At 41.4% G+C, this 16,678-nt stretch overlaps 1 protein-coding gene across 3 annotated transcripts in view; it reads left to right on the top strand.

The window, feature by feature from the left end:
* Window positions 1-16,678, top strand: part of ZDHHC9 (zinc finger DHHC-type palmitoyltransferase 9) — a 39,100-nt gene that overhangs the window by 21,490 nt on the left and 932 nt on the right. For 2 of the 3 annotated variants that reach the window (XM_055267408.2, XM_063634740.1), the window contains 6 exons: window positions 8,078-8,215; window positions 9,154-9,202; window positions 10,058-10,160; window positions 11,370-11,473; window positions 11,877-11,973; window positions 16,051-16,678. The exon at window positions 16,051-16,678 is cut by the window's right edge and continues 932 nt beyond it. In XM_055267408.2, the coding sequence (XP_055123383.1) occupies window positions 8,078-8,215; window positions 9,154-9,202; window positions 10,058-10,160; window positions 11,370-11,473; window positions 11,877-11,973; window positions 16,051-16,167 (608 nt within the window). In that variant the 3' untranslated portion in view covers window positions 16,168-16,678. Of the gene's footprint in view, window positions 1-8,077; window positions 8,216-9,153; window positions 9,203-10,050; window positions 10,161-11,369; window positions 11,474-11,876; window positions 11,974-16,050 lie in introns of all 3 variants that reach the window. The other variant, XM_055267406.2, reaches the window with a different exon arrangement.

Genomic DNA, 16,678 nt, shown 5'->3' with positions numbered 1-16,678 from the left:
TAAAATTACTTTTTCTTGAGTTCCCATGATTGGATAATGTTTTTTCTGTATACCATGTGGCATCCTGAGGGCATTGCTTTCCTCTTACTAGCCATTTCTTTAGGCAAAGGTTGGGAGATATATATTGCTTTATATGGTGAAAAGCTATATGGTGCTCTCTTCGGCAGCATGTATACTAAAAAACTACTATATGTAGATAAGATTTTTATAAATCAAAACACATTTTATTATTATTATTTTTTTTTATTTTACTTTAGTTCTGGGATACATGTGCAGAATGTGCAGGTTTGTTACATAGGTATACATGTGCCATGGTGCTTTGCTGCACCTATCAACCAGTCATCTAGGTTTTAAGCCCTGCATGCATTAGGTATTTGTCCTAATGCCCTCCCTCCTCACCCCACCCCCCGACAGACCCCAGTGTGTGATGTTCCCCTCCCTGTGTCCATGTGTTCTCATTGTTCAACTCCCACTTATGAGTGAGAACATGCAGTGTTTGGTTTTCTGTTCCTGTGTTAGTTTGGTGAGAATGATGACTTTCAGCTTCATCCATGTCCCTACAAAGGACAGGAACTCATCCTTTTTTATGGCTGCATAGTATTCCATGGTGTATATGTGCCACATTTTCTTTATCCAGTCTATCGTTGATGAACATTTGGGTTGGTTCCTAGTGTTTGGTATTGTAAATAGTGCTGCAGTAAACATATGTGTGCATGTGTCTTTATGGTAGAATGATTTATAATGCTTTGGGTATATACCCAGTAATGGGATTGCTGGGTCAAATGGTATTTCTGGTACTGGATCCTTGAGGAATCGCCACACTGTCTTCCACAATGGTTGAACTAATTTACACTCCCACCAACAGTGTAAAAGTGTTCCTATTTCTCCCTCGCCTCGTCAGCATCTATTGTCAAAGCCCATTTTATTTATTTATTTTTTTGAGATGGAGTCTCACTGTGTCACCCAGGCTGGAGTGCAGTGGCATGATCTCGGCTCACTGCAACCTCCACCTCCTGGTTCAAGCGATTCTCCTGCCTCAGCCAAGCCCGGCTAATTTTTGTATTTTTAGTAGAGATGGAGTTTCACCATGTTGGTCAGGCTGTTCTGGAACTGCTGACCTTGTGATCCACCCACCTAGGCCTCCCAAAGTGCTGAGATTACAGGCGTGAGCCACCGCACCCGGCTGTTGAAACCCATTTTAAATGAAGCAGGAAACTTGATATTTAAAGAAGGTCTGGCTGGGCGCGGTGGCTCACACCTGTAATCCCAGCACTTTTGGAAGCCGAGGCGAGCGGATCATGAGGTCAGGAGATCGAGACCATTCTGGCTAACATGGTGAAACCTCGTCTCTACTAAAAATACAAAAAATTAGCTGGGCTTGGTGGTGGGCGCCTGTAGTCCCAGCTACTCGGGAGGCTAAGGCAGGAGAATGGTGTGAACCCGGGAGGCAGAGGTTGCAGTGAGCCAAGATCGCACCACTGCACTCCAGCCTGGGCGACAGAGCAAGACTCCATCTCCAAAAAAAAAAAAAAAAAAAAAAAAAAAAAAAGAAGGTCTATACCCAGTAATGGGATTGCTGGGTCAAATGGTATTTCTGGTTCTAGATCTTTGAGGAATCGCCACATCTTCCACAATGATTGAACTAATTTACATTCCCAACAACAATAGCATTCCTATTTCTCCGCAACCTCGCCAGCATCTGTTGTTTTTTGACTTTTTAATAATTGCCATTCTGACTGGCATGAGATGGTATCTCAGTGTGGTTTTGATTTGCATTTCTCTAATGATCAGTGATGTTGAGCATTTTTTCATATATTTGTTGGCTGCATGAATGTCTTCTTTTGAGAACAATGAGAACACATGGACACAGGGAGGGGAACAACACACACTGGGGCCTGTTGAGGGGTGGGGAAGGGAGGGAGAGCATTAGGAAAAATAGCTAATGCATGCTGGGCTTAATACCTAGGTGATAGCTTGATAGGTGCAGCAAACCACGATGGCACACATTTACCTGTGTAACAAACCTGCACATCCTGCACATGTACCCCAGAACTTAAGTAAAATAAAAAGGTCTGATGTGAGGTAGTATTTCCTTTCCTTATTAATATTCTTAACTATAAGGAACTCATACAAATCAATTTTTTTAAAAAGCACTGACATTCCAGGAGAAATATAAACAGTTCATAACAATATAATTGGCTAGTTATCATGACTAATAGTCAAATAAATGATTTCAGGATGCTTTTGTTTTGAGATAGGATCTCACTCTTTTTCCCAGGCTGGAGGGCAGTGGCACGATCACAGCTCACTGACTCAACCTCCTGGGCTCAGGTGATCCTCCCACCTCAGCCTCCCAAGTTGCTGAGACTACAGGCATGCACTACCATGCCTGGCTATTTTTTTTTTTTTTTTGTATTTTTTGTAGAGATGGTTTTCCCCATGTTGCCCAGGCTGGTCTCAAACTCCTGGGCTCAAGCAACCCACCTGCTGCAGCCTCCCAAAGTGTTGTGATTACAGGTGTGAGCCAATACCCCCAGCCCAATATGCTTTTTTAAATCTAGAAAATTAGCAAGGAAAACCTGATATTTATTCTTCCACTAGTAAGAGTGTAAGTTGGAACAAACTTTTTGGAAGGCAACCTAATAAGATTAATCAAAAGCCTTAAAACATCTATACCTTTTGATGCCAGTGGTTCCCTTTCTAGGGAGTCTGTCCCATGAAATCAGAGATGTGGGAAAATATTTAGGGGTGGAAATGTTTAACTCAGGATTACTATGACAATTAAAAGTTGAAAAGAACCTAATTGTCTACCAATAGATTAGTAGCCAAATAAATTATAGAGCCGGGCGTGGTGGCTCACTCCTGTAATCCCAGCACTTTGGGAGGCCGAGGTGGGCAGATCACTTGAGGCCAGAAGTTTGAGACTGGCCTGAGCAACATGGTGAAATCTTGTCTCTACTAAAACATACAAAAATTAGCTGGACATGGTGACATGCACCTGTAATCCCAGCTGAGACCCCGGCTGAGGCATGAGAATCAAAAACCCATGAGGTGGAGGCTGCATTGAACCAAGATTGTGCCACTGCACTCCAGCCTGGGCGACAGAGTAAGACTCTGTCTCTAAATAAATAAATAAATAAATAAATAAATAAATAAATAATAGGACATTCGTACATTAGACTAATGGAAAGAGTTCATACCAGAAAGCTAAATGACAAAACAGGAGATAGGCTACATTTACAGTGTGAAGTCAGTTACCTATTTTAAAAAAATCTAATGATGTATAAAGAAATATGCAAGGAAATACAGGAAATATGCCACGATTTTTATAGTTTATTATCTATAGGTTGTGGGATTATGAGTGATTTTGTTTCCTTCATTTTTTCATATGCCATCCTCCACTACTGTGATTTCTTCATTTTTCTTTTTATTTTTTTCAAGTTTTCTACAATGAGCATGTATTACTTTTATTATCACAAAAGACGTGATTTAAAATACTGTAAAAAATATATGTCTGTATAACCATTCTTCTCTATACCTTTCTTCCCTTTCCTGAAAAGATGTAGCCTCCTCAGCAGGAGATAGACCATTTTTACAGCCTTATTTTTTGACCAGTACACAGCTCACTTTTCTTTCAAATTGATATATTTTATCCTTTTTTTTTTTTTTTTTTTGAGACGGAGGCCGTCTCTCTCTCTCCCAGTCTGGAGTCCAGTGGCGCGATCTCGGCTCACTGCAAGCTCCGCCTCCCGGGTTCACGCTATTCTCCTGCCTCAGCCTCCCGAGTAGCTGGGACTACAGGCTCCCGCCACCACGCCCAGCTAATTTTTTTGTATTTTTAGTAGAGACGGGGTTTCACCATGTTAGCCAGGATGGTCTCTATCTCCTGACCTCATGATCTGCCCGCCTCGGCCTCCCAAAGTGCTGGGATTACAGGCATGAGCCACCTCGCCTGGCCCAAATTGATATATTTTATTCTTTTGTAGTCTTTTATTCATCAAAATAACACATGTTCATTGTGGAAAATATGGGAAGTGCAGAAAGTATAAATAAAACTTAATCCTAAATTCACTCTCCATTTTGCTATATTTCCTACTAGTGTTTCTGCAAAATTGGACTGTAACATGATAGAGTTTTTAATCCTGCTTTTGTCATTTAACATTCTATCCTGAGCATTTTTCTACATCTTTAATAAATATTTCTTTAATATATTATTTTAATGACTGCATAATCTATCATATGGTTCTATTCAAGTTTATTCAGGCAGTCTTCTGTCATTAGACATTATTCATTCTTCTGTTTTATTCATTGTTATAACACTGCAATCATAATTATTAAACTTAAGGATATGGAACAACTGGAACCTTCATACATTTCTGGTGAGAATGTAAAATCATGCAGCTGCTGTGGAAAAGTTTGGTGGTTCCTCAAAAAGTTAAACATAGAATTACCACATGACCCAGCAATTCCACTCCTGGGTGTATACCTATATTAGTCTGCTTGGGTTACCATACAAAATACCCCAGACTGGCTGGCTCAAACAATGGGAATTATTCTCTCACAATTCTGGAGGCTGGAAGTCCAAGATAGAGGTGCGAGAAGGGATGTTCTGGTGAGGCCTCTCCCCCTGGCTTGCAGATGGCTGCCTTCTTGCTGTGTCCTCACGTGACCTTTTCTCTGTGCTCACACATTACTGGTGTCTCATCCTCTCCTTACAAGGACACCAGTCCCATTGGATTAGGTCCCCACCCAGATGACCTCATTTAACTTTAGTTACCTCCTTAAAGGTTCTGCCTCCAAGTGCAGCCACATTGGGGGTTAGGGCTTCAACATATAGAACTGGGGAGTGGGGGTACAGTTCATTCCATAACAATAGCCAAAAGAATTGACAACAAGGACTCAAAACCTACTTGTACACCAGTGTTCATAGCATCATTATTCACAGTAGCCAAAAGGTGTAACCAACCCAAGTGTCTATCAACAGATGAATGGCTAAACAAAATGTGGTATATACATATGATGGAATATTATCCAGTCATAAAAAGGAATACAGTACTGATACAATGTGGATGAACCTTGAAAACATGCTATGTGAAAAAAAAGACACAAAAAGACAAATATTGTATGATTCCGCTTATATGAGATATCTAGAATGGGCAAATTCATAGAGACAGAAGATTAGAGATTGCTAGGGGGTAGGGGAAGGGGGAAATGGAGAGTTACTGCTTAATGGGTGCAGAGTTTCTGTCTGGAGTAATGAAAGGGTTTTGGAAATAGATAATGGTGATGGTTCCATAACATTATGAATGTAATTAATGCCACTGAATTGCACACTTAAAATGGTTAAAATGGCAAATTGTATGTTATGTATATTTTACCATAATAGATTTTTTTTTTTTTTTAAGACAGGGTCTCATTCTCTCACCCAGGCTGGAGTGCAGTGGCGTGATCTCAGCTCACTGCAACCTCCGCCTCCCGAGCTCCAGTGATCCCCCCATCTCAGCCTCCTGATTGGCTGGGATTACAGGCGTGTACCACCACAACCCGCGAATTTTTGCATTTTTTGGTAGAGATGGGGTTTCACCATGTTGGCCAGGCTGGTCTCAAACTCCTGACCTCGTGATTCCCCTGCCTGGGCCTTCCAAACAATACAAAATTTAATTTAAAAGTTTGAACTTCGGCCGGGCGCAGTGGCTCGTGCCTGTAATCCCAGTACTTTGGGAGGCTGAGGTGGGCAGATCACCTGAGGTCAGGAGTTCGAGACCAGCCTGGCTAACATGGCAAAACCCCATCTCTACTAAAAATACAAAAATTAGCTGGGCGTGGTGGCAGACGCCTGTAATCCCAGCTACTCGGGAGGCTGATGAGGCTTGAACCTGGGAGGCGGAGGTTGCAGTGAGCCGAGATCGCACCATTGCACTCCAGCCTGGGTGACGAGTGAAACTGTGTCTCAAAAATAAATAAATAAATAAAAATAAAAATTTGAACTTAAAATTTCTGTGTACATTTCTATTTTCTTATGAGAAATTGCTGAAAATGGACTTATTCTGCCAAAGGGGTACAAGCTTTATGAAGGCTCTTGATACGTACTGCCAAATTGCTTTCTGGAAAGGTTCTTTCATTTTATGCTCCCACAAGCAGTATGTTAGAGTATCCATTTTACCCTATTCTCACTAGCACTGGATTTTATTATTTATATTCTTATTTTGATAGGCATAAAATATGCTATTATTTTACTAGTATTACACTGAATTATTGGTGACTAGGAAAAATATTAAATATAGGTTGTATGGTATTTATTAGTTTTTGCCCTATTTCCTTTTTGTTTTTTGTTTTTGTTTTATGTATAGTTGACTCTTGAACAATGCAGTTTTGAACTGCATGGGCCCACTTAATAATGAGGGGTTTTTTTTTTTTCAATAAATACAGTATCAGTGTGTTCCTCATCTGCAACCAAACGCAGATCCAAAATACAGTCGTCCCTAAGTATCCTTGGGGGATTGGTTTCAGGGATTGCCCTTGGATACCAAACCCCATGCATTCTCAAGTCCTGCAGTGGCCCTGTGGAACCCATGGATATGAAAAGTCAGCCTTCTGTATTCGTATCCGGGAGTTTCATATTTTGTGAATGCCGTATTTTTGATCTGGGTTTAGTTGTGGATGCAGAACCTGTTGATGTGGAGGGCCAACTGTATTTATTGAAACAAGTCCATGTACAAGTGGACGCACGCAGTTCTAACCTGAGTTGTTCAAGGTTCAAATGTACAGTATTCACAAGATGCAAAACCTGTGTACATGAGGGGCAACTTTTCTTATCCGTGGGTTCTGCAGGGCTGCTGAATGACTTGAGTATGGGTGGATTTTTGTATCTGCCTGTAATGCTTACCACGATCAAATGAACATATTCATCACCACACATAGTTACCACTGTGTGTGCATGTGTGTGTGTGTGTGTGTGTGTGTGGTGGTGAGGACACTTAAGATTACTCTCTTAGCAAATTTCAAGTAACTTTTGACTATTATTTTCTTGACGAAGTATTTGTATTTTCCTATTGATTTCTAAGAACTTTCCATGTAGTCAGGTACAACTTTACACAGATTGCCATTGGTTTTTTTTCTTTAGTCTTCTTTATGGTAACTTTAACATACACAAAATATTTTTTATATTTTTAATTTTTTATTGGTATATAGTAGGTATGTATATTTATGGTGTACATGAGAAGTTTTGACACAGGCATGCAATGTGTAATAATCACATCATTGATCACCAAGGAACTGCAAATCAAAACCACAAAATTTTTTTTAAAGTTTATGGAGTCAAATCTATTTTTCCTTGTCATCTGTTTTCTTCCAGTACTTTTATGCTTAGAAAGTCCTTCTGCATATAGAGGACAAATAAACATTTATTCTTTATAGTTATTTTATGGATTCACTTTGTTTTTACATTTAGTTCTTTAATTCATCTGGAATTTACTATGACAAGTAGTATGAAAACAAAAAAGTCAATCCTTATTTTGCACCAAATAGCCAATTGTCACATAATTGTTTATGGAATAATACTTCCTTTTACCTCTGATTTTGTAATGCTGAATTTATTAGACAACAAAATCTTATATATTCTAAGATCTGTTTCTGGGCTCTTTCCATTCCATTGAGCTATGCCATACCATTTTAAATATTGTAGTTTTACATTTTTCCTTGGCTATTTTGACCTGTTTATTCTTCTTGAACTTAGTAGGACCACCGATTAAGATTTTATTTGGAAAAACAGTGTCTCTGCTTTTAATGAGCAGAGTGAGGCAGATCATTTAACCTCTCCATGCCTTTGTTTCTTTATCTGTAAAGTGGGGAAAAGAGTATCTCCTTTTGCCCAAGTTCCAGGGAAATTGTGAGGATCAAATGAGATGGTTATGAAAACATTTTGAAAAAGTAAAAAAAACAAAAAAACAAAAAACCCTGTATTTTTTACAACTGAAATAGACAATGATCCTGGAGGTCTTTGAATTAGGTATTATGGGGATGGCGGGGTTGATTTTTGTTCTGGAGGCTTTTGGCAGACTCTCTCTTTCTCCCACAGAGCGCTTCGACCATCACTGCCCCTGGGTGGGGAATTGTGTTGGAAAGAGGAACTACCGCTACTTCTACCTCTTCATCCTTTCTCTCTCCCTCCTCACAATCTATGTCTTCGCCTTCAACATCGTCTATGTTGCCCTCAGTGAGTATACAGGGCAGTGTCCGTTGTTGGAGTGGGGCGGGGTGGGGGAAGAGTTAAGGGCAGCTTAGAGGGTGGTTGGGTTTCCTGGTGGTACCATTGTGAAAGGTACTTTAGGACAGGTTAGAAATGAGCACAGTTATCTGCTCTTGAGCAGGGTTGCAAACCTCAGTGCACATCAATGAGTATTAATCAGTGTGTTGGCCTTCTCTTTGGCCAACTGCTGGGGACTGGGGCCATAATTACTGGTCTGTATCCAGAGTACCGGGGCATTTCTGAGGTAATCCCAAAGGTTGGGGATATATTTTGTCTAGGAGCATCCTCTCTTCTTCTGCCTTGTAAAACTTGCCTTGTGCTAAGGGGTAGAAAGGAGTTTTGCCTGAGAAATGTCTTTTGGTAGCTCGCGGTCTAGTTTGGGAGATAGAAAGCACACCCACATGTGTGCATGTGCGCAAACATACACACACACCCACACGCACACACACACACCAATCTAAGAGCAGATGTGATGTGGAATTAAGGGAGTGGTCTTAAGACAGCTTTCTGGAAAGAGAAGAGTTCTGAGCTGGATTTTGAACAAGGGAGGGACACGTATTGGCGAGGAGAGAGGATTTTTCTTGGGTATTTCTGATTTCTTTTATCTGTTAATATCCCCCTAATATGTCCATATTTGGGGGCTAGGGAAAAGGGAAGGGAGCCTGCTGCTCTTCTGCCTGCCTGTCTAGTCCAGGGCCTGGTCCTGCACTGGAAATGTGAACTCTTTAGTCATGAGACTACCAGCTAGGAGATGAGGCTCTTCACCCTTGCCCGAGTGAGAGCTTAGCTCTTGCCAGTGTGTAACACGGGAGAGGGAGAGAAGGAAGTGAGTAGGCTCTAGGATAGTGTGTAGTTTTGACTGAAGTCACTAATTTTTCTCTCTACTCCTCCATCCAATTTCACAGAATCTTTGAAAATTGGCTTCTTGGAGACGTTGAAAGAAACTCCTGGAACATATCCTCCCCTGGCAGTATGTCCCCGTGAAGCCTTCTTAAGCTACTTTCCAGCATGCCTTTTCCCCACGGTTCTCCCACTATCTAGTTTTTCAGACATCAGAGAGTGCCAAGGTCTAAAATAATTTAAAAAAAATTAGTCTTAGTGGTAGCAACCAGAATGGAAGATGACTGGGACCAAAAGGGAGGTCTTTCCTTCACCCCCTGCTCAGGACAGTGGCTGCATTTCTGCAAAGGGGGTTCAGATGAGATTTCTATAAATCACATCCTCTTTTTTTTCCCCCACCAGTTCTTCATTTATGAATTTTCTTTTTTTGAGACAGAGTCTTTCACTGTCACCCCAGCTCGCCTCCCGGGTTCAAATGATTCTCCTGCCTCAGCCTTCCGAGTAGCTGGGACTACAGGTGCCCGCCACCACGCCCAGCTAATTTTTTGTATTTTTAGTAGAGACGGGGGTTTCACCATGTTGGCCAGGCTGTTCTCGAACTCCTGACCTCGTGATCCGCCCACCTTGGCCTCCCAAAGTGCCGGGATTACATGAATTTTGTTTTTTGACAGAATTTCCATTGGCAATGATGGCCAACATTGTTTAGCTTTGGCCCCTCCCACACATCCCCTTCCAAGAGCCAATGATGAGTAAATAGGCACACCCTTAAATACCCTAGATACGCTAGAAATTCTTTCATAAGGATCTATCCAGTAAGTTCAGAATTCATCTATTGTTATATATGGAAACATGGCTTTTTGTGATATACGTTCCAGGAGGTAAAGATGGTGTGACTGGTGCCCTGAATATGGGTGGAGGCATCAAGTCTCCCGATGTTGAGTTCTTCAATATTCCTTAACCACACCTCACTGTTCTAGAAGTCCTCATTTGCTTCTTTACACTCTGGTCCGTCGTGGGACTGACTGGATTTCACACTTTCCTCGTGGCTCTCAACCAGACAACCAATGAAGACGTGAGTCAACTTTCTCTTCTCCTCACCACATATTCTTCTTCCCAAAGCCTGTCCTCTTGCTACCTGCTAGAGAACTACCGAGTCTCCAGGGCATGGGAGGTTGAGGCAGGCAGAAACGTGGTGTGCGAGATTGTTAAGTCAGACATGTGGAAGAGAAAGGAGAGGGCTTTGTTTGGAGTTGAATGCTTGTGGAGCATTAGGAAGAAGAGGTTGAAAAGTTGGGTGGGTGTACAGCCTTTAACTGTTCACAGGTCCTTAAAGGCTAGCTGGTGCCTCTGTTTGGCGTGGAGAGGGACAGTTGCACTGGATGAATCCTTGCTATATAAAAAGTTACCAATTAGGCTGGGTGTGGTGGCTCACGCCTGTAATCCCAGCACTTTGGGAGGTTGAGGCAGGCGGATCACCTGAAGTCAGGAGTTCAAGACCAGCCTGGCCAACATGGCAAAACCCTGTCTCTACTAAAAATACAAAAATTAGCCGGGTGTGGTAGTGTGCACCCGTAGTCCCAGCTACTCGGGAGGCTGAGGCAGGAGAATCACTTGAACCCGGGAGGTGGAGGTTGCCGTGAGCGAAGATCATGCCACTGCACTCCAGCCTGGACAACAGAATGAGACTCTGTCTCAAAAAAAAAAAAAAAAAAGTTAGCAATTAATCTACATTCACTGTAGAAAATCAGAAAATACAGATGAGCAAAAAGAAAAAGTAAGTTCCTCTTACTTTACTTCTTAGACATCACCTTTGTTAGTAGGATGATTTATATATTCTAGACTTGTCTAGACTTTTTTCCATGTTTATTTATGTGTTTATATTATGTACTTTCAAATAAAAATAATATATATCATTCAGTTATCTGCTTTTTTCACTCTATTGTGAGTATTTTTCATGGCTGTGTATGTATTTCTTTTTTATTGTGATAAAATATACATAATATAAAGTGTGCTATATTAAATGTCTTTCAACCCTGGCGATCAATGGGGTGACAGATGTTGCAGCCAGATCGCCCTCACATCCTAAATATGCAGTTCAGTGGCATCACATTGTGCAACCATTGCCACCATCCATTTCCAGAACTTTTTTATGATCCCATGCTGCATGTGTTTCTTCAACATGATTATTATTATTTTTCTTTTTTGTGTGTGTTTTTAATTTTATTATTATTTGTTCATTTTAACATTATTTTTAATGTCAGCCTTGGCTTTTATCTTGCAGATCAAAGGATCATGGACAGGGAAGAATCGTGTCCAGAATCCCTATAGCCATGGCAATATTGTGAAGAACTGCTGTGAAGTGCTGTGTGGCCCCTTGCCCCCCAGGTGCTCAGGGCACTCAAAAGTCCTGGGACTCTTGGGATGAGCAGCTCAACCTGATCCTGTTACCTGGTCTGATGTGTTTTTCTGAGTGTGGCCTCTTGGTGTCAAATAGGTCTTCTCAGGGCTTGCCACTTGTTACCATGTCTACATGGACCGTAGACCATGGGCTGGTTGTTTTGGAGGGATGATCTTTCATTCTTATTTCATTTGTTTGTTCCCTGGTTAACATGACATTTCCTGGTTTGTGGAAGGAAAAGTGAATGGGAGATAAGAGGCATGTGCTGTGTTCAGGCTAGATTGCCAAAGGACAGGTTTATATTTTCCAGTCTATGCAGCAAAATTCAGTAGGCCGGGTGGGTGCAGGGGTGAATGCTCAGTTCTTTGTTAACTCTCTTATCTCCTTCAGTGTGCTGGATCGAAGGGGTATTTTGCCACTGGAGGAAAGTGGAAGTCGACCTCCCAGTACTCAAGAGACCAGTAGCAGCCTCTTGCCACAGAGCCCAGTAAGTGTTCCTGACTTAAGGCTGGGTCGATGATAGAGAGGGCGGAGGCTAATTTACAGCTTGGAAATATAATTAGGCAATATTGTATTCTAATCACCCCAGCTTCCCTGCCTCTACACCTGCCCTGATGTTGCCTTCAGATCTTTGTGTCCTTGATGTAGATTAAGATTTAGTCATTTCTTTGGTGTATATTGAGTGACTCTGTGCCAGCCACTGTACTAGCTGCCAGGGATATACCAATGAATGAGGCAAATGACGTCCCTGCTCTCAAGGAGCTCATTGTCTAGTGGGGGCAAGAAACAAGTAAACAGGCCATTGCTCAACATTGTGAAAAGTGCCTTGATGAGTAATGCTATAGGGGCAAAGACAGAGGTCAGGGGATTGTATTAGTGATGTGGTTACCTTGGTAGAAGGGGGCTTCCTAACTGGAATATGCAAAAGTTGTGGAAACTCTCCCAGCTGTCCTATTTAAGATCTATAAAGTATATCTTTAAAGTATATAAAGTACTTTCCTAAAAAAAATATTATTTGAGCTTTTTTTTTTTGAGATGGAGTTTTGCTCTGTCACCCAGGCTGGAGTGCAGAGGTGTGATCTCGGCGCACTGCAACTCCACCTCCCAGGTTCAAGCAATTCTCTGCCTCAGCCTCTGAGTAGCTGGGATTAGAGGCGCCTGCCACCATGCCTGGCTAATTTTTGTATTTTCAGTAGAGACAGGGTTTCACCATCCTGGCCAGGATGGTCTCCATCTCCTGACCTCGTGATCCTCCTGCCTCAGCCTCCCAAAGTGTTAGGATTACAGGCGTGTGCCACCGTGCCCAGCTGAGCTTTCTTTTTTTAATAAGAACTTTATTGAGATATGATTCACATACCATAGATCCCTATTTTTTTTTTTGGAGACCGAGTCTCGCTCTGTCACCCAGGCTGGAGTGCAGTGGTGCAATCTCAGCTCACTGCAACCTCCGCCTCCCGGGTTCAAGCGATTCTCCTGCCTCAGCCTCCTGAGTAGCTGGGATTACAGGCGTGTGCCACCACGCCCAGCTAATTTTGTATTTTTTAGTAGAGACGGGGTTTCTCCATGTTGGTCAGGCTGGTCTCGAACTTCTGACCTCAGGTGATCTGCCCACCTCAGCCTCCCAAAGTGGAGGATGACAGGCGTGAGCCACCGTGCCCAGCTGATCCCTATTTAAAATGTATGATTCACTGGTCTAGAATATTCACAGAGTTGTACAATCATTATAACAATCAATTTTAGAGCATTTTCGTTACCCTTCCACCCTAAGAAACCCTGTACCCATTAGCAGTCACTCTGCCTTTCCCCTTAACTTCCCCAGCCACACCCCTAGGCAACCACTAATCTACTTCCTTTTAGTATAGATTTCTCTCTTCTGGGTATTTCATGTAAATGAAATCATACAGTATGTGGTCTTTTCTGACTGGCTTCTTTTACTTAGCATGTTTTCGAGGTTTGTCCATGTTGTACTATGTAGCAGTACTTTGTTCCTTTATATGGCCAAATGATATTCCATTATATGGATATACCACATTTCATTTATCCATTCATCAGTTGATGGACATTTGGATTGTTTCCACCTTTTGATTATTATGAGTGATGCTGCTATGAACATTTGGGTACCAATTTTTGCATGGCCCATATATTTTCATTTCTCTTGGCTATATACCTGGGAGTAAAATAGCTAGGTCATATGGTAGCTCTATGTTTAACCTTTAAGGTACTGCTGAACTGTTTTCCAAAGTGGCTGCACCATTTTATACCCCCACTAGCAGTGCCTGAGGGTTCCAGTTTCTCTACATCCTTGGCAACACTTATTATCTGACATTTTGATTCTAGCCATCTTAGTGAATGTGAAGTGGTATCTCATTGTGGTTTTGATTTGCATTTCCCTGATGACTAATGATGTCGAATATCTTTTCATGTGCTGATTGGCCATTTTTATATGCTCATTGGAGAAGTGTCTGTTCAGAGCTTTTGTCTATTTTTTAATTGGATTTTTTTTATTGTTGAGTTGTAAGAGTTCTTTATGTAATCTGTATGCAAGTCCCTTGCCAGATATACAATTTGCAAATATTTTCTCCTATTCTGTGGGTTATCTTTTAATTTTCTTGATAATGTCCTTTGGAGCATAAAATTTTTAAATTTTGATGTAGTCCAGTTTGTCTATTTTTTTCTTTTGTTGTTTGTACTTTTTGGTGTCATATCTGAGAAACTGTTGCCTAATCCAAAGTCATGAAGATTTATGCCCTTGTTTTCTTGTAAGAGTTGTATAGTTTTAGCTCTCCATTTAGGTTTTTGATCCATTTTGAGTTAATTTTTATATATGGTGTGAGGTAGAGGGTCCACATTCTTTCTTTTGCCTGTAGCTATCCAATTGTCTCTGCACCATTTGTTGAAAAGACTATTCTTTTCCCATAGACTTGTCTTGGCACCCTTGTTGAAAATCTGTAAATGTGAGAGTTCGTTTCTGGACTTTCAGTTCTGTTGTATTGCTCAATATGTCTGTTCTTATGCTAGTACCACGCTGTCTTGATTACTTTAGCATTGTAGTAAGTTTTGAAATCAGGAAATGTGAGTCTTCCAACTTTGTACTTCTTTTTCATGATTGTTTTGGCTCTTCTGGGTGCCTTAAATTTCCATATGAATCTTAGGATCAACTTGTCATTTATGAAAAGAAGCCAGCTGGAATTTTGATGGGGATTTCATTGAATCTATAGATCAATTTGGGGAAATATTGCCATCCTAACAAGATTAAATATTCTGAGCCATTTACATGGACTATATTTTCACATATTTAGGTATGATTTGATTTCTTTCAACAACATTTTGTAGTTTTCAGAGTATAAGTTTTACACTTTTGTTACATTTATTCATAAATATTTGATTATTTTTCATGTTATTGTAAGTGAAATTGTTTTACTAATTTCATTTTTGGATTTTCCACTTGGAGTGTATAGAAATACAGTTGATTTTTATATATGGATCTTATATCCTAAAACCTTGCCAAGGTTGTTCATTAGTTCTTTTTTGTTTGTTTTTGTTTTTATTTTATGAGATGGAGTTTCGCTCTGTTGCCCAGGCTGGAGTGTGGTGGCGCCATCTTGGCTCACTGCAACCTCCACCTCCTGGGTTCAAGTGATTCTTCTGCCTCAGCCTCCCAAGTAGCTGGGATCACAGGTGCCCACCACCACGCTGGCTAATTTTTGTGTTTTTAGTAGAGACCGGGTTTCGCCATGTTGTCCAGGCTGGTCTCGAACTCCTGACCTCAAGTGATCTGGCCTCCTCGGCCTCCCAAAGTGCTGGGATTATAGGCATGAGCCACCGTGCTTGGCCCTTGTTCATTAGTTCTAACAGATTTTTAGTAGTTTGAACTTTGTTTTAAAATAGAATCATACTTTTAAGTGAAAGCTTTTTATAAGGTAGATAATTGTTCTCTACTTTGCCTTTCCTAAATTTTGAATTTCCTTTTAAAGTACAGCAACCCATGTTTATATATTATTGTTGTCATTTTTAATATTATTTTTTAAATGAGTCTGGACTCAAATTGTAACAATCTAGGTTAGTTATTCTTGGTTCAAAGTGGAGAAGGGTGGTATTTTAGAATCACTTGGGGACATTTTCAAACCACATATGACCAGCTGAAAATTTGGACACTTGGCCTTCTTTGGTTCGGAATCACTATTCTAGTGAGCTATGTGTTCGGGCAGAAACACGATTGAGGACCATTGGGTCTGGCCTTGTTACATAAGTATGTTATGACACTTGTTCTGAAGTGGGGAGGACCTGTGTAATTATTTGTGATCCCTATTATTATGACTATTAATAATAATAGAAAAATCTGTCCCCAACAGACAGTTAAGGGTCAAACTCAAATAAACTTTAGTTGTGTTCTGCCAAGAAGACGATAGGCTGGTGTTGGTTCTGAGTTTGGTGTCGGTGGCTGCATATCTGTAGCATCAGTGTGGTCAGGGGGCTGAGAGGAAGAGTTCAGTGTCTAAGGTTTATCTGCATTTGGATTTTGAGGGACAGCTTTGTGTTGAATCTCATATCTTTTCCTTCTCAGGCCCCCACAGAACACCTGAACTCAAATGAGATGCCGGAGGACAGCAGCACTCCCGAAGAGATGCCACCTCCAGAGCCCCCAGAGCCACCACAGGAGGCAGCTGAAGCTGAGAAGTAGCCTATCTATGGAAGAGACTTTTGTTTGTGTTTAATTAGGGCTATGAGAGATTTCAGGTGAGAAGATAAACCTGAGACAGAGAGCAAGTAAGCTGTCCCTTTTAACTGTTTTTCTTTGGTCTTTAGTCACCTGGTTGCACACTGGCATTTTCTTGCTGCAAGCTTTTTTAAATTTCTGAACTCAAGGCAGTGGCAGAAGATGTCAGTCACCTCTGATAACTGGACAAATGGGTCTCTTGGGCCCTGGCACTGGTTCTCCATGGCCTCAGCCACAGGGTCCCCTTGGACCCCCTCTCTTCCCTCCAGATCCCAGCCCTCCTGCTTGGGGTCACTGGTCTCATTCTGGGGCTAAAAGTTTTTGAGACTGGCTCAAATCCTCCCAAGCTGCTGCATGTCCCGAGTCCAGAGGCAGTCACAGAGACCTCTGGCCAGGGGATCCTAACTGGGTTCTTGGGGTCTTCAGGATTGAAGAGAAGGGAGAGTGGGGTCAGAGGATTCTCTTGGCCACCAAG

The sequence above is a fragment of the Symphalangus syndactylus genome, chromosome X (assembly GCF_028878055.3).
Source record: "Symphalangus syndactylus isolate Jambi chromosome X, NHGRI_mSymSyn1-v2.1_pri, whole genome shotgun sequence".
Classification (NCBI taxonomy): Eukaryota; Metazoa; Chordata; class Mammalia; order Primates; family Hylobatidae; genus Symphalangus; species Symphalangus syndactylus.
The sequence above is the reverse complement of the archived record's forward strand: the minus strand, read 5'-3'. Positions and strand labels throughout refer to the sequence as shown.